A 17,720-nucleotide genomic window follows, 5' to 3' on the forward strand; every position below is an offset into this window, starting at 1 on the left:
ATAGTGTTTCTATCATTCGCAGGCTCCACGTGTTGTCTTCCCCACCGTGGCTATCCCCATAGACCCAAGATCTCTCCATGCGGTGGGGAAAAGGAACCCTGCAGATCCAGACTTCACGCCATTGAGCCGCGTGAGGCAGCAGAAGAGCGTCTCTTCTTAGGAAATCCACACAGCTCTGCTGTTCACTCTCTCAGTGGGCTGGCTGGGTCACGTGCCCACCTCTGAACCAGTTACAGTGGGAAGCGGGCTATGCTGAGTGGCTTAAGCCAATCGTGCCACCTCTGCAAATGGGTCAGTTGCAAATCTACCAGAGAGAAAAGGGAGGGCAGAAGTGACGCTGGGGAGGCACCACCCATGACCACAACTCTGCCCTCCACTCACCCATATCCTTAATGACATTGATACCTGCAGGCGGAGGCTTTGGAAAAAGGCGTTTATTGGTGTGGTGGTCTCAACACTCCCCATGACTTGGAACACACGGCCCCCAGGGCCCCCCGCCCCCCCTCCCTTGCACCCCTCCCCCTGCCCGCCCTGTCCCCCGGACCCTGGGAATGGAAGACAATGTGGGATGGGGTCCACGCCCCCGTCTGAGGTACAGTCACTGCCCCTTGCCCCTCTGCCCCTGCTCTGCCCTCTCTCCCCGTCCCAAGCTCTGGGTGGTGTAGTTCAGGGTGGGTGTTTATAGAGGGTCTCCCGGGAGTTGGAGCTGGTGACTTGGCATCTTGGTCTGGGCTCAGGATGTCTGATGCCTCTCTCTCCCCCACCTTGTGTGATGTGGTGTGCCAGGGCGGGGTATTCCTACAATCAGAGCCCCTTCCTGATAACAGTTGCCCATCCTGGGGGGAACTACAGCTGGTCACCAGCTACAGGACAGCTGGAGCCGGGGGGCTATTGCTGGTCACAGTCGCTGGTGTGTGTGTGTGTGTGTGTGTGTGTCTGAGTGTGTGTGAGGGTGGTCAGGTCAGCCTTTAGGAGGTTCAGCCGGTGGAGAGGCCAGGGAGTGGTAGCCCAGCAAGCCCACACCTGTGGGCCAGCTGCAGCTGGTTGGCGCTGCAGGTGGTCGAGGGGAGTGGGGGCAGGGTAGGGCAAAGCACTGAGACACACAGGTGACAACAGGCACCAGCCTGACATTTGGATGGAAGCACCGATTGGCCCAGGAGGGGGCCAGAAAGTCCAGGGTGGGGAGGGACAGGAAAAGTGGGAAGGTCTCAGGCCGCTGAGCCAGTGATGGGGCCTCCGGCTCCAGGCAGCCAGCCGGCTGACAGCAGGGAGGCCCAGAGCCAAGATGGAGGTCGTGCACCTGCTCACAGAGGCTGAGTGACAGCTTGGCAGGCAAGCGTGATGGCCCTGCCTACTCCCAACCTGCCCAGGAAACAGCCTATCAACAGGGTGGGGAGCGGGTGGTGTGAATGCATATATTGGGAAAGCAGGGAGCCTGGAAAACCTCTCCTCACAGCTTCCGGCACGAAGCCCCCATACCTACCTCTAGCCAGAGGTGAGAGACAGCAAGGTTGGGGGCAGTGGATGTGCGGGGTGTCGAAGAGGGAAGAGTGCTGAGCTCCCTTTCCCACCCATTCATACACACACACACGCACACACGCGCGTGCAGGCTCACGCTCACACCCACTACACACACGCGATCCAGTTGACAGCCTGAGCTAAGAGACGGGTGTGGGGTGGCCGGGAATGGGTCACAATCGGAAAGGTGAACAGTGGCGAGAATGGCTGTAGAAAGATGCATAATTTTGCGTTATCCCTCACAGTGATGGGTTCTGTAAAGATCTTTCCTCCTTCTCTTCCTTTTCCTCTTAGAGCTCCTCTGCCCCCTCGAGACCCGCGGCGCTTGTTCCCCCTTCTCCTCTTGCTCTCGGCCTCAGACCGCCCGCGGGGGGACTCCAGGGCACTGGGTTCTTCCTACATCCTCCACCACAGCCAGCCCAGGGCGGAGAGGAGGGTCAGAGGCCCTGGGGGCCTTGGGGCCGAGTTCTCCAGGGATCCTGGGCCTGGGGAAAGAGAGAGGGTCAGGGGAGGAGGCCCAGAGTGGGGAGACCCTATGTGTGTCTCTCCCGAGCGTCTTGTCTCTGCTCTGAGGGTGTGGTCTGAGGATGCCTCCTGGGGACCTTTCTGGGCTTTCTTTCACTCCGTGTGCCTGTCCTCTGACTGTTTTAGTCTAAGCATCTGGTTGATGACTGTCTTCTCCACCTGCAAAGCTCTCCCCACAGATCTTGGCCGGGCTGGCTTCTCCCGACCACTCAGGTCTCAGTTCAAATGTTACCCCCTCCAGGAAGCTTTCTCTGATGAGCTTATCCAATGCTACCATCCCCAATTCTATTATTTATTTTCTTTGTAGCCCTTATTGATATGCAAGATTTTTTTTTGCTTATTTATGTGTGTATGTATTCGTTGGCTTTTCATTTTACTTATGTGTCTACTTGTTTATTGCGTTTCTACTACTGCTAGACTGTAAGCTGTGCAAGTCCCTAGACCTTGGCTCCTTTGTGCATTGCTGTGTCCCGAGCACCCAATGCCTGGCCCTTAGTGGGCGCCCAATGAATGTGTCTGTAGAAGGGATCGGTTTCTTGCTCAGTCGAGGGTGCGTCTCTTTCCTAAGTTCGGGGACAGTCTGGGGTCGGCCCGGCATCTCCACCTCTCTGGCCCCGCCCACTCAGCCCCGGCCCCACCCACGCCGCTCCGGCCCCGCCCCTCCTGCCGCTCAGGGACGCACGCAGGAGCCGCATGGAGGCGCTGGACATTCCCAGCCGGTTGGCTGCGCGACACGTGTAGTTGCCGTAATGCCGGGCGCTCACGTTGGCGAAGAGAAGCATCGAGCGGGTGCGCTCCGTCTGCACCTTCAGGCCCTCGGCCGTGCCACTGCTCAGCCTGCCGGGGATCCGGGTGAGGGACCAGGCCGCAGGACCCCGGCCCGGGGCCCTCTCCAGGCGGAAAGCCCAACCCCCTGACTGTCAGGCTCCCCGATTCCCTGGAGACCCTACATTCTGTTCCCTACCCCAGCGACCCCTAGCCTCGGGTTCTAGCGCCACTACCTCGGGCCACTCCCGCCGACGCCCCTCTCCAGAAAGCCTAGCCCCTCAGGGACACTGGACTCTCTCAGTGTGTACCTCCGACAACTAGGGGCACCCAGGCCCCGCTAGACCCCAGATGTAATGGTCCCCTAACCCTAAAACTTCTCTGCCGGATCCTCAGTATCGACCCCCATCCCAGACCTTCTTCCTGAAGAGCTGGAGGAGACCAGGCTCCAGCATTCATCATTCTGGGACCCAAATTTCCAGTAAGCCACCACAGTTTTCCTGGGGCTCAGAGGACCCCAACACCTAGAAGCCGGACCCTCAAGTTCTCAGGAACCAGTACTCTGCTCCCTCTGCCCCCCTCCCCGCGGTCCAAAGGACCAAGGACCCCCCCCCCACCATCACCACCACGGCCGGCCCCGGTGCCGTCCTCACAGTCTGTCATCCTTGTACCACTGGAAATCCGCGGGGGGCACGGCCATAGCTTCGCAGCGCAGGAGGGCGGCCCGGCCCACGGCTGTGCGGGCGCTGGTCACGTCCGTGATGGTCGGAGGATCTGGTGAGGGACCAGGGTCAGCGAATTCTCCTAGCCGGGTGCGGACGAAGGGGTCCCACCCCCAGCCCGCTCCTCTCTCCTTACCAGGAGTCCAGGTCTCCAGCATCCCCCCCCACAAAGACTCCTTCCTCGCGCAGACTCACCCCCTTCCTCCTCCCTCACACCCTTCATCCCCAGGGACCCAGGACCCGCCCCGCTTTCGTGCCCAGTGCCAGGGGGGCTCACAGTTGACTGTGACCAGCACGCGGCGGCTGTCAGGTGCAGAGTTAACCCCGTTGTGAGTCACGCACTCGTATTCCCCGGCCTGGCCCCGCTGGATGTCGTAAATCTCAAGGATCTCACCTTCCGAGGTGAAGCCATCTGTGGGGGGAGGGGAGGGGAGGGGGCGGGGCCAGACACAAACACTTAACACGGGACAACACGGGCACAACACGGACACACATCAGCGGGGCGGACAGCGCAGGGCCTGGAGTGCCCGGGTCAGTGGGAATGGGGAGGGGCTTGCCGGGCCTGGGATCTCCTGCTAGGGGTGGGGCACAGAATGAGAATCTGGGGCTTAGTAACTAGAACCCAGTGGGGAGGGTCCTAGAATTGGGGGCGTTCAGGGGATACAGCGATCTGGGAGTCCATAACTCAGATCGTGTAGCTCACAGGACCCAGTGGGGAGGATCCAGAGTTCTGGGATCTAGCCCTCGGGGCCCAAGGAATCAGGATCTGGTGACTGGGGTCAGCAATCCAGATATCTGGGGTCTCGTGACAGAGCGCTGGCTCAGGAGACCCTTTGGGACTCAGAGCATCCGGGGATCCAGAGACTCGAGCCCCGGACTGTGGGGCTCAGGTGAACCACTAGGGGAGGATCCAAGGACCTGAGACCTAGTTACTGGGTTCTGGGGTCCCAAGGGATCTACCGATCGGCACAACTGGTCTCCAAAGACCCCGTGAGTAAGGATCTAGGGATCTGGGAAATGGTAGTAGAGATCTAGGTAGAAGGGGACTGGGTGATGTCTGGGACCTGGAATGTCCCTTTCAGGCCCCTTGGCTCTCTGTTTGGGGGCAGCCATGGTTCTTAGCCCTAGCACTGGAATCCCTTGAAGGGCTTGTTCAGACAGATTGTGGTGGTGATGTGGGGAGGGGTGGTTCTGACTCATGAGCTCTGGGGTGGGCCAAAGAGTGTGCATTTCTGTCAAGTTTCCAGGTGACGCCAATGCTGCCAGTCTGGGGCCCACACTCTGAGAACCACAGGCCTAAGGCATCTGGTAGAAATGTAGTGATGCGAGCAGGAGACGGGAGCGTGGGCCAGGGCCGTGGCTGGAACCTGGCTCTGGCCATCTAGTGCTAGGGGTCTGAATCCAGGAGAATCCTGTGAGCTGGGGGGAAAGAGACTGAGGCTGCTGGGGTCAGGGATGTGGGGCAAGCTGGGATCTAGGAGGTGATTTGGAGGAAACGCCCAGGCCTGGGATGGCACGTGGGGAAGGCTCCAAGGCTCTGGGGTCTTCCAGTGAAATAGCAGGGCCAGGGTAGGAGGAGGAAATCCAGTCATCACAAGGGTTCCGGGGGAATCAAGGGAGGGGGGTCATGGGAGATCCTGGGTATCTAGCTAGGGATATGGGGAATTGAGGGGCCCAGACTGCGGAGTGGGGGAAGGGGCTTTCGGCCAGGGGTGGGGTCCTCACCTCGGAGCTGCCTCCAGGTGACCGTGGGCTCCGGCCGCCCCACGGCCAGGCAGAGCAGGTTCACATTGCTCCCCTCGTTCACGGTCACGGGCGAAGAGATATTCACGATGCGGGCGGGGACTGCAGGCCGGAGGGAAGGTCAGTGAGAGGCCAGATGTGGGCTCCCAAGACCCAGGATCCAGGCCTGGCCCCTCCTCCTTCAGACCCAGGGGTCTGGGCCCCCAGCCCCTCCTCCCTCAGACCCAGGGGTCTGGGCCCCCAGCCCCTCCTCCCTCAGACCCAGGAGTCCCCGCCCCTAATCCCTCCCCCCTCAGACCCAGGATCCAGGCCCCCGGCCCCTCCCCCCTCAGACCCAGGGGTCTGGGCCCCCAGCCCCTCCTCCCTCAGACCCAGGATCCAGGCCCCCAGCTCCTCTCCCCTCAGACCCAGGATCCAGGCCCCCAGCTCCTCTCCCCTCAGACCCAGGATCCAGGCCCCCAGCCCCTCCCCCCTCAGACCCAGGGGTCTGGGCCCCCAGCCCCTCCTCCCTCAGACCCAGGATCCAGGCCCCCAGCCCCTCCCCGCTCAGACCCAGGAGTCCAGACCCCCAGCTCCTCTCCCCTCAGACCCAGGATCCAGGCCCCCGGCCCCTCCCACGTCAGACCCAGGAGTCCAGACCCCTGGCTCCTCCTCCCTCAGACCCAGGATCCAGACCCCCAGCCCCTCTTCCCTCAGACCCAGAGTCCAGACCCCCAGCCCCTCCCCCCTCAGACCCAGAGTCCAGGCCCCCAGCCCCTCCCCCCTCAGACCCAGGATCCAGGCCCCCAGCCCCTCCCCCCTCAGACCCAGGGGTCTGGGCCCCCGGCCCCGCCTCCCTCAGACCCAGGAGTCCAGATCCCCAGCCCCTCCTCCCTCAGACCCAGGAGTCCAGGCCCCCAGCTCCTCCTCCCTCAGACCCAGGAGTCCCCGCCCCTAATCCCTCCTCCCTCAGACCCAGGATCCAGGCCCCCAGCCCCTCCCCCCTCAGACCCAGGATCCAGGCCCCTGGCCCCTCCTCCCTCAGACCCAGGATCCAGGCCCCCGGCCCCTCCTCCCTCAGACCCAGGATCCAGGCCCCCGGCCCCGCCCCCCTCAGACCCAGGATCCAGGCCCCCGGCCCCGCCCCCCTCAGACCCAGGATCCAGGCCCCCGGCCCCTCCCCCCTCAGACCCAGGGGTCCAGCTGACACTCCTCTTTCTGGAAGCAATCCTGTGTGTTCCATTCCCTCTGGGTCTGGCTGCTTCCCCAGCTGCTGGCCTTGTCTCCATCACTCCTTCTCAGTCTCTCTCCACCTTCCTCCTAACTTGGTTTCTATTTTCTATCTTCTGGCCTGAATTCCTCCTTCCCCATCTCTATTTTTATTGATTAGTATTACTATTAAAAAAATTATTTAACGAATGCTCGTACGGTGCTTCCTGTGTGTAAGTTTACAGTGTTCTAAGTGTTTGGCAAAAATTAACCCATTAAACCCTCACTACTGCCTTCTGGGTTTGATGTTGCGCTACTCATCAATTCTAACACCCAGGGGCGTTTCCCACCTCCACCCACCCGTGTGCCCATTTCTCCAATCAGGATGGCTTTATGGCGTAGGACGCCAGTGTTTCACTGGGAGGGGTTTTTTGTTTTGTTTTTTTCCCCATTTCTAGCCAGGCATAAAATAAAGGTGCCCCTTCCAGCTGACGATGTTTTGGACTTGATACATGACAGCGTCATCCCTGTTTTGCAAATGCGGAGTCTGAGACCGCCCGGCTCGCTCTGGGTCCCTCAGCCCCTGGGTGGTGGCGGTGAGCTTGGAACCTGGAGGAATCTGGCTTCAAGTCGGGGCTTGTCCACGGCCCCGCTGGGCTGTCCCTGTGGTCCTGTCTCTCCAAGTGCTCCCTGCACTCCAGACCACCTCTGATGCCACGTGAGGCAGCCTCCTGCCCTCTCCGTGGATTTCTCCAGCCCCACCTCTCCCACTCTGCGCATCCAGCCCCCGCACGTGCTGTTCTTTTTCCGGGACCAGCCCTGCACCCACCTGAAGGTCTCAGCTCAGACGTTATGTCTGGGAAGCTGCCTCTCCTTGGAAAGTCACCTGCAAAGGGGCAGGGACAGCCTGCCTGGCTCCTCCTCTGTCCCCAGCCCGCGGAGCAATGCTTGCAGGTAGCAGGTGCTCCGTAAACAGGGCTGAGTGAATGAATGCGGTCTTCCTCCGAGTCCACGCTCGGCCCTGTGGCTCTCCTGCCCTAGAAGTTGCCTGTGACTTTCCCTCCCTCTGCTTGGCTGGAATTCGTGAGGGCAGGGTGTGTGTCTGCCTTCCCATGGCGGTGTCCCAGGGATCGGCAAGGACATGAGGGTCCCCTGTCCCCTGCGCCCGCCCACCCCCACCAGGGCCGCAGCTGAGGGCTCACCGTGGACGATGAGGTAGACCTGAGTGGTGTACGGCTGGCGGCGCGTCTGGAAGGAGCAGGTGTAGAGGCCCTCGTCGCCCAGCCCCACCTGGGTGATGAGGATGGAGAACTCCTCGGGCGTGTTGGTGAGCAGCCGCACTCTCGGGTCACTGGTCCAGCGGTCGTTGCCCGCGTACAGGATGTTGGAGCGGTTCAGCCAGGCCACTCGGGTCACATGCTCGTCGATGAAGCAGCTGGCGGGGAGGACGAGGGCAGGGTGGTTTTCTTCTCTCTCACACAACCCCCCCCCCGGCCCTCCAGGGTCCCCCGTCACGGGGGCTTGGTGGGGGGGGAGGAAGGCCCACTGCATCTCCAGTTCCCACTGCAGTCCTTGGAGGCAGGTGTGACTGCACCCACTTTACAGGTGGGCAAACTGAGCCTCAGAGAGGGAGAGCTGTGAGCCCAAGTGCACAACAGAATGACAGCTGATGCTTATTGAGTGATCGTTGTGTGTCAGAGACCCAAAAGGAGGGGGGAAAGACACACTGGGGGAGAGGGACCCAGAGATAGAAGGACAGAGACCCAGAGAGAGGGGCTCAGAGACCCAGAGAGAAGGGGACAGGGATCCAGAGAGAGGGGGACAGACCCAGACTGGGGAGGCAGAGAGCTGGGGTGTGTAACCCCGGCTCTCACCGAGCAGGCAGAGTGTGCCAGGCTCTCTAAGCTCAGGGCGTGTGTACAGACTCTTGAATCCTCACAGCAACCCAGGTGGTGGTCACCATTCCTCCACCCATTTGACAGATGGGGACACTGAGGCCCAGGGGTGGGCCTGGGCCCAGAGGCTGGGCCCCAATGACCTCTCTCTTGATGGGGAGGTGTGGGCTGTGCCTGGAGATCAGGACCATTTCCCCCCAAGGAAGGTGAAGGGGCAGCACCGTCCGGGTCTCCCTACCTTAGCGTGGCGTTGTCACCTTCGCACACTGTGTAGTTGTCCGCAGGGGAGCTGAACTCCAGGCTCTGGGACAGCAGCCCTGTGGAAGGGAGGGCAGCTCAGCTCGGCGGGACTGTACACATCTGTATACACACACACACACACACACACACACACACACACACACACACACACACACACACACACACACACCCCTGCAGATACAGACACTTCCCACACCCCCCGGCATACACGTTCACTGTTGTTTTCAGAGACACACATGGCAGACACACTCAGAGCAGACACACGCAACACCTTCCCACAAGCCCACACTGACCCAGACAGACTGGGACACACAAACCTATGCACCTCCAGAGACAGCACACAATCACAGCACACAAACACACATGCATGTGCACACAGACACACAGACACCGATACATAGACACACTCAGAGATGCTGTGTACAGACGTGCACACACACAGACATATGCACAGATTCACAATTACAGAACTGCATATGTGCAGATACAAAGAGATATGCACAGATGTGCACACAGGTACGTATACAAGCACAGATACACATGTACACAGACACACGTGCAGACATGGCACAAGGCACACACACATGTTCACAGTGTACAGACACACATACACACAGATTCAAGAACCCACACATACATACACAGATATCCGCGTACACAGGCACACATGCACATATTCACAGACTCACGGGTACATAGATACACATATACACAGATACATATACGGATGTAACAGACACATGCACACGGATACACACAGTTACACACATTAATTCAGAAACACGTGGGAAGACACGCTTCAGGGAGACCCTCGACACCCACATAAGTGCACAGACGTCCAGACATGCAAGTGCAAACACGCACACAAACGCGGACGGACACGAATATCCACGCGGACACACGTCTAGCACAGACGCCCAGGATGCGCTGAGGCGTGCTACAGAGAGCCTCGCGTCTACAGACTCCCCCGTGTGCCCGTGCCCGGTGGGGCACGCTCTTGAGGGCGCATGCCCACGCCCGCCTGCGCGCTGCAGCGCCTCCCCCCGCCCCCGTCATTCATCTCTCTGTGGACCGTGGCCAGCGGCTGGACCGGGGCCAGGGAGTGGGAGCTGGGCACGCGGAGGCGGCGGATGGAGGCAGCACCAGGAGGGGAAAGGAGGCGGCCGGATGACCTTGGACGCCAGGGCGCACGGGTCTACACAGGGCTGCCCTGGCCCCCACCCCAGGATGAGGACCTAATTAATCTAATGAGTTAATTGCCCGTGCCCCGCCAACGACTCCCAGAGGCCCTCGGGGCTGGGCCAGAGCCAGTGCAGTGGGCTCGCCAGGCCCTGGGGGTTTGCAGCCCCTCACCCTGGGCTCGCCTGGGCCAGAGTCGCTCCTGTAATCTGAAGGGCCCTGGAGGGAGGGAAGGGACTTGCCCGTCCTGAGCTGTGCAGAGAGGATGCTGCCACGTAGAACCCTAGGAAGGAGGGGGCGGCCAGGGGACAGACACACACACACACAGTCACCGGGGTCCAGGAAGGATGCGCAGAGCCAGCCCCGGGGCCAGGAGACAGTCCCACGCATGGCAATGGGTCCTGCTCAGCGGGACAGAGACCTAAATACTCACGCTGACGCACGCAGCCCGGGACACACACCCAGCAGAAGGTCAGTTAGAAAAGGCAGCTCTCTCCCAGAAGCACGCCTCTCCGCCACCGGAGGGACATGGTACCCTGACCCGCCCCACCATACACAACCGGCCCCACACGGGTACGCTGACACCAGCGGGTCCTCACACGCAGCTGCAAAGTCTACACGGTTACAGCCCTACCTGGAGGGCTGTCTCTCTCTCTCTCTCTCTCTCTCTCACACACACACACACACACACACACACACACAGGCTGAATCGGTCACAGTGACACTACCAGCCGGAGGGCTGTGCTCATGCCCACGCCCTACCCTGGAAAGTCGTGCATGAAGATACGGCCTGTGCAGTGAAACAGCCACACAGTTGTAGCCTCTCAAATACAAAGGGGCTGCCCTGGGCCAAGAATCGGGCGCGTGCACTCACGCTGTCACCTCTGATCAGATCACACACGGCCCTATCCGCACACCCGCCACCCCCGGTCACACACATCCTAGACCAAGGTTTCTCCATCTCGGCACCGTTGACACTGGGGGCTGGGTGATCATTGTGGGGCCGTCCTGTGCGGTGTAGGATGTTCCGCAGCTCCCCTGGCCTCGACCCCCTAGATGCCAGTAGCTGCCCTGCCCCAACCAAAATTACATTGCCAGATACCTCCCAGGGGGCGAAATCACCCCACCTGCCCCCCTCCCCCCAGCCCTGTGACAGCCACTGTCCAGGGTTCAAGGAGGACAACCCCAGTCTGGGGGTTGCCGAGGAAGCTGTCTAAGGTGCCCCACTTCAGGGAAGAACCCGGGGCTCCTGGGGTGGGGAATGGACCTCACAGAGGTGGGCAGGATCTTGATCATATGTACAGCAGACAGAAAGACAGACAGACGCACACTCCTTGCCAGAGGGATCTTTCCAACACTCGGCATGGCCCCCTGGAGTCTGGGGCCCCGGCATCACGCTCCTGCTTCCTCTCCCCCAGCGTAGCCCAGCTCTGCATTTCCCACTTTTTCTCCCCTCTCCCTCCTTCCCACTGTTTCCCATCAAAACGCTTCTCCTTCTCCAGGGACCTAGTACATGGGGGCCTCTCCTAGGAGAGATGGCCCATCCGAGCCCATGCGAGCGCCCGCTCTGCTCCCACGGCTCCGTGGATCCGAGGTCTCTGCCTCCCCCAGCTGCCTCTCCAGGGCAGGGCCTGGCTCAGACCATCTGTTTCCCCAGCATGCCCAGCTGGGCCCTGGCTGCGGGCAGTCTTGGGAGATGAGTGATGAAGTTACCTCAAGTGGGTCTTCGGTTCCTGGTCTGTGTGTCTATAACTTTGGATGTTGTGGGTCTGCATGTCTGTCTCATGCAGTTCCCAGACTCCAGGCTCAGGAGGACCCTCCATGCTGTGTGACCTTGGGTAAGTCCCTTCCCCTCTCTGGGCTTTGGTAAATGGGGGTGGGGGTCAGGTTAGCCATTCCACCACCCTGTCACTGGGCCCAGCCCCTCCCTCTGTCTCAGTCCCAGTCACCCTGCACTGTTTTCAGGTCTGCTTTCCTCACCAGACGGGAGCCTCTTAGGGCAGGGCCTGGGTCTCCCCACCTCCAGCATCACCCAGCTCAGCGCCTGGTCCACAGGAGGCCTCAAGAGATGTTTAATATAAAAATAAACAAGCTAGTGCACATGAGGTCCCCTCTGCAGGAATTCTGCTTGGGAAACTCTGACTCCCTACTCCCTCCAGCCCTAGTCTGTGTTCCCACAATGCCTGGACTACCTCCCTTACAGCTGTGGTGACTGTATCTGTCTCCCCCAGCAGACTATAAGTTTCTTTTTTGTTTTTTGAGCATACCACGTGGCATGTGGGATCTTTGTTCCCTGACCAGGGATTGAACACATGCCCCCTGCAGTGGAAGTGCGGAGTCCTAACCCCTGGACCGCCAGGGAAGTCCCAGCTATAAGTTTCTTGAGGGCAGAGCCTGGGTCTGACGCAGGTCTGTATCCCCAACATCTTCCAGCACAGGGCCTGGCCTGGAAAGCCTTGGGAAATATTTGTTGAATGAGTGAATATAAATGGATTCCTACAACATGCTTTGCCGCCTCTTGGACTCTTACACATGCTTCAAAACCTCAACTCAAATGCCCCCTCCTCCAGAAGGACCTCCCTGACTGTTCAAGGCAGAGAGTCTCCACTCTCTCTACTGCGTACCCTCTGACTCAGCTGGGACAGTGTCCAGGGGTGTCTTCCCTACCTGGCCGGGAGTCCCCTGAGGGCCTGAATCTTGGTTGTGTCCCCCAGAGCTGGGCTTAGCTCTGAGCAGGGAACTGTTTGTAGAGGGGATGGATGGTCTCTAGAGACTCACTAAGAAAGCCGTAAGGAGTCTGGGCTGATAGAGCAAATGTCTGTCCCCCCGTTTCTTGGCTGGGTGACCCCCGGCCAGTCTGAGCCTCAGTTTCCCCAACTGTAGAAAGGAGAAAAACAGTAGTGCGTCCCTCGGAGGGTTTTTTGTCAGGGATTCCATGAGAACGTGCAAGCAAAATGTTTAGCTCAGCACTTAGCAAGCAAAAAGGGCCCAAGAAATGCTAGCTGTTCCTAACAGCACCTTCTTTTTAAAGAAACATCTATTGTTATCCCCCGGTTCGGTGTCGGTCCCCCGGGAGTGGAGGGAGGGGGGCAGAGCAGGTCTGGCCTGTAGGTTGCTCTATGCCCAGCACCCACCCCTGAGTCGGTGACGCATGTACAGACGCGCTGTCAGCATCTGCTCTGCCACGACCATGCCAGCATGACCAGGCTGCTATAAGAACGGACAGGGGAGCCGGGCTGCCAGGGTTGAAATTCCAGCTGTGCCACTGGGTTGCACAAGTTACTTCCCCTCCCTGAGACTCAGTTTCCCCACCTGTAAGTGGGGACGATCGTCGTGCCTCCCTCATTGGGTTGTGGGGGAGAGGATGAAAGGAGGTCACCCAAGCAACGGGCTCAATACTAGTTAAGTGCTTGCAAACAGCTCTATGTGTGTTGGGTGATAGGATGCTTACGGGGCAGGTGCCAGCCTGGCGGGAGATCCAGTGGTGATGGGACAGACCACACGGGTCTCTGCCAGTCCAGACCAGTGGCTTTCATACCCGTTTGATAAACCAAGGGATGAAGGTTGCAGTGGGTGAATTCCCTTCTCTTGAGAGAAGGGGATTTCTGGGACTTCCCTGGTGGTGCAGTGGTTAAGAATCTGCCTGCCAATGCAGGGGACACGACTTTGAGCCCTGGTCCGGGAAGATCCCACGTGTCGCGGAGCAACAAAGCCCACGAGCCACAACTACTGAGCCCGCGGGCCGCAACTGCTGAAGCCTGTATGCCTAGAGCCCGTGCTCCGCAACAAGAGAAGCTTGTTGAAGATTAGCCCCTGCTCGCCACAACTAGAGAAAGCCTGCGTGCAGCAACAAAGACCCAACGGAGCCAAACAACAAAAAAAAAAACAGAAAAAAAAAAAAAGAGAAGGGGATTTCTAACAAGCTGAGTGACCTTGAGTTGGAGATAAGAACCACCTGCCGCCCCTCAAAGGAACTTAGGTGGAAATGGGACCCTCCAATGCAGGGGATGCTTAGATTCCAGCATCCCAGAACTCACAGATGGGGAACCCGAGGCCCAGGGGTGTGTGTGAACTTGTGGCGGGCGTCTGGGGAGCTGGTGGCAGAAGCCCGGCTGGAGGGAGGGGTGGGGGCCATGTGAGTGCGGGTCCGTGTGGCTTTGGCAGGGAAGAGCCGTGAGAAGGGGCTGGGCCTGGTCTAACGGCCACTGAGGAGCCCCCAGAGCCCTCTTCCTCTTTGCTGATCTCCCAAGTCCTTCTTATCACTGATGCCCGCAGTCTGGTTGCAGAGCCAAGAGCCCGGGAACCTTCCACATGCTGCCTGTTCCTTTCCGCTGGTTCTCACCGCAGGGCCCTTGCCTCTGCCGTTCCCTCGGGATCTTTCCAAGGCTGGTTTCTCCCGTCCTTTCAGTCTGAACTCCCCTCAGCTGCTCAGACACCACCTGAGGTCACAAGGCCAACTTGTCTGCCGAGTCATTCTTTTTTTTTTTTTTTTTTCTCGGTACGCAGACCTCTCAGTGCCGTGGCCTCTCCCGTTGCGGAGCACAGGCTCCGGACGCGCAGGCTCAGCGGCCATGGCTCACGGGCCCAGCCGCTCCGCGGCATGTGGGATCTTCCCGGACCGGGGCACGAACCCGCGTCCCCTGCATCGGTAGGCGGACTCTCAACCACTGCGCCACCAGGGAAGCCCTGCCGAGTCATTCTTATTTTCTCTACGTGAATCGTCACATTCTGAAATTAGCTGTTTACTTCTGAGGTTTTTTTTAGTTTGTGGAGCTCTCTCCATCCCACTAGGATGTAAGCTCTGCGAGGGCAGGGACTTCACTGCTGTGTTTATAGATTCCCAGTGCTTAGAACAGCGACTGTGTGCTCAGTAAATACCTGTTAAATGAGCCGATGAGGCGGCGCCCCCAGTCCAGACAAACCGGGGGGGCCTGGGGGGTCACCCACGCCCAGGTTCACCCTGTCCCCACTCCGTGTAATATGGCAGAAGAATTGACCCCATATCTCCTGCAGCATCTGCTTTTGTAAGTGGATGTGTGTGTGTGTGTTGGCATAAAGAATTTAAGGGGGAAAAAAAAAAAGGAACGATAGAATAATATCTACAGATGTTGGGGAGGTAGAGTTAAGTGGGGAAAAAAAGCCAGTTTTGCAGAGAAATGGCTTTATTTTGTTTCTATCTGGGGAAAAACATTAACAAACGAACCAATCCCTTACAGATGCTGAACTGCGTGTCTGACGGTGTAGGCGGGAGAAGGCTGGGGACGCCGGCTCCCTCTCGAGAGTGGGTTTGGGGAGGGTGGGGGAGCGGGACACAGTGGGGTTTGCTCTTATGCAGATTTGCAGTGGATGCTTTCCTCCCGTAATCTGGAAACCATCCAATGAATAAAAGAGAGGAGGAGATGCAGTATCTCTTCCACTGGCTTTTGCTCAGCCCCAACGGTCAGAGGGTGGGTGAGGGGGGCTCTCTCTCTGCCTCCCTAATCCCGTCTCAGCTCATCCCCCACCCCGCCCTATCCCCCTTGCTTGCAGTTCTCTGATGGGGGACAAAAGGCTCAGAGATGGGACTGGACTTGACCTAGGTCACAGACCACCTCCTGGCTCCACTAAGATCCCAGCCCAGCACCTGTGAACAGCAGTGATTTCTAGGGTTCTGAAGAGTAGAAGTAGAAGGAAATGGGAAGTTACTTGAGAGTGAAGGAAGAGACACAGAGAGAGAGCTAACGGGAGACAGCCAGAGACAGTGAAAGGACAGGGAGGAAAATGAGTGGGCGAGATGAGACGTGAGCTCCCAGAAGTGAATGGGGACCAAGGTACATCTCAGGGGCCAGAAAGAGGCAGAGAGACACACGTGCTGTGACATGGAGACGCAGTTCCAGAGGCGGGGAGGGACACATGTGAAATTGTGCTGAGCCCAGCAGGGATGGAGAGAAGGGGACCCAGAGACAGAGACAAACGGAATGTCACCCAGAGCCAGGGAGCCTCCGGAAATGGCCGAGACGTGAGAGAGACCTAAAGAGACAAGTGACAGAGACAGAGACACAGACAGGCAGGGATGCAGACGGGTCAAGTGGGAGGGGCACTCAGACGGTCTGCACCAGGGAGGGAGTGACCCTCCGGCTCAGCATCCTGTGTCCTGTGTGTGCAGGGCCGGGTCTATGTGACCCTGGGTGTCTGCAGGTGCGGCTCCGGGTCAGACCAGGGGGATGGGTGTCTCTGTGGCTGTGCGAGCTCGGTGTGTGTGGGCGGGTGGCTGAGAGCCGCTGCCGCTGTCTCGCTGAGACTGTTGGGGGTTCTAGGGTGTTCCCGATTGTGTGTCCCTGACTCTGTGATCCTGGCTTGGAGCAGGGCCTGGGGGAATGCTCTGGAAGCACAGAATTAACCCTGTCCCCTGCCCCCTGCCTCCTTGCTCTCCCCTCCTCTCCTCAGGGGGCATCTCCTGGACCATCCCCAGGTTGCCAGCCCGCTGGGGAGACACGAGATCCAGCTACATGTCCTCTAAACAGAGACTGCCAAGTTCACTCCCCAGCACCCCCCTCCCCACTTTCCATTCTCCCCTTCCTGCGCTACGAAAGACCAGCCCCAGTCCCCCTCCCCCACTGGGAGGGCTGAGTTTAACCCTTTGACCCCGTGTTAACCCTTCCCTTCCCTCCCTCCTCAATCTGCCCGTCTCTTAGGCTCCGTCCTGCCCCGAACCCAAATATCCAGCCAGAGCTTTCCACATCTGAGTCCCCAGCCCAGCACCCCAACTTCTTGGATCTCCAGCTCCATTGCCCCCCACATAACGGCAACCGTCCAACTACTAATACTTTCTCCCAACCTAGACCACCCAGCTGGGGGATTTCAGCCGCTTCCCAGCTGGGAGACCAGACCCCACCCCCTTCTTTTCCCGGCCCTGGGACGGAGGTCTATAGACACCCCTGCCCCCTCCTCTTACTGACCCTGGGAAGACACCATCCCCCCAACCTTTCCCCAGAAACGCCTACCCCAGCCCTCAGGCAGGAACCCCCTGCGGGACCCTCTCCACGCAGAGATGAAGACCCCCGACGGGGCATCCCCCTTCCTACCCTCCTCCCACCCCCACCAACTCAGTTCAGACATTCTGCCCGGGGACCCTTACTTAGCTTCTGATCTCCCTCCCCGATCCCGAGCCGCAGACTCCCGCCCCCAGGCCGGGACCAGGTGTCCGAGACCCTCTCGCCGGCCCGGAGAAGCAGACCTCCGCCCCTAGGCCCAGGCTCGGGCCCCAGGACGCGGACCCCCGCCTCCGGGCATGGATCCAGACGTCCGAGGACCCCTTTCCCAGCCAGAGGATGCAACCCCCGCCCCCGGGCCCAGACCTCCGCGTCCGGGGGCCTCCTCTTCCCTGCTCAGGGTTGCGCCCTCCCCAGCCCCCAATCCCCGCCCGGGACCCTGGAGTCCCGGCCGAGCCCCCCGCCCCCGGCGCTGCGGTACCTCGACTGATGACGGCCAGGCCGGCCAGGGCGGCGGCGGCGAGAAGCCGGAGCCGGGCCCCGGGCGCAGGGGGGGGCATCGCGGCAGCAGCGGCGCGAAGGGGGAGGGGAAAGGGGGGGCCGGTCCGGGGCGCGCGAGGCCTGGGGGGAGAGGGGGAGGGGGAGGGGGACCCCGCCTGCGGCTGCACCGGCCCGGGGGGCGGCGGGGGCGGGGGGAGGGGGCTGGGGGGGCGCGACGAGGCGGCCGGAGCTGCTGCAGACCCGGGGAGGGGGCGGTGCTGACGGGCAGGAAGGCCGACCAATCAGGGGAGGCGGGGGGCCAGGGAGGCGGGGCCGAGGAGGGTTGCTCTTTGGAGGGAGAGGCCTTTGTTACTGCGGCCCGGCCCCTACCCCCTCCCGCCCCCTCGATCCACAGGGCTTCCCACCTCGGATCCCTAGAACCCCGGGTCTGGGACACTTTTCCTGGAGCCCAC

The 17,720-nt window shown here is 60.1% G+C and overlaps 1 protein-coding gene across 2 annotated transcripts; it reads right to left on the reverse strand.

Annotated features, from left to right (window-relative positions):
• Positions 1-508: 508 nt before the first annotated feature.
• IGLON5 (IgLON family member 5) lies at positions 509-17,392 on the reverse strand. Of its 2 annotated transcripts, none has more exons than XM_067719162.1 (8): positions 17,249-17,392; positions 8,595-8,673; positions 7,664-7,896; positions 5,256-5,375; positions 3,808-3,942; positions 3,462-3,582; positions 2,726-2,880; positions 509-2,003 (listed from the first exon to the last, which is right to left on the reverse strand). In XM_067719162.1, exons 1-8 carry the CDS (start codon positions 17,325-17,327, stop codon positions 1,915-1,917), a joined length of 1,011 nt encoding a protein of 336 aa, XP_067575263.1. In that variant the 5' UTR covers positions 17,328-17,392; the 3' UTR covers positions 509-1,914. The 2 variants fall into 2 exon arrangements, with proteins under 2 accessions (XP_067575263.1, XP_067575262.1); XM_067719161.1 differs by lacking the exon at positions 17,249-17,392 and adding an exon at positions 9,520-9,688.
• Positions 17,393-17,720: the final 328 nt, after the last annotated feature.

This window comes from Pseudorca crassidens, chromosome 20 (genome assembly GCF_039906515.1).
Source record: "Pseudorca crassidens isolate mPseCra1 chromosome 20, mPseCra1.hap1, whole genome shotgun sequence".
Lineage (NCBI taxonomy): Eukaryota > Metazoa > Chordata > Mammalia > Artiodactyla > Delphinidae > Pseudorca > Pseudorca crassidens.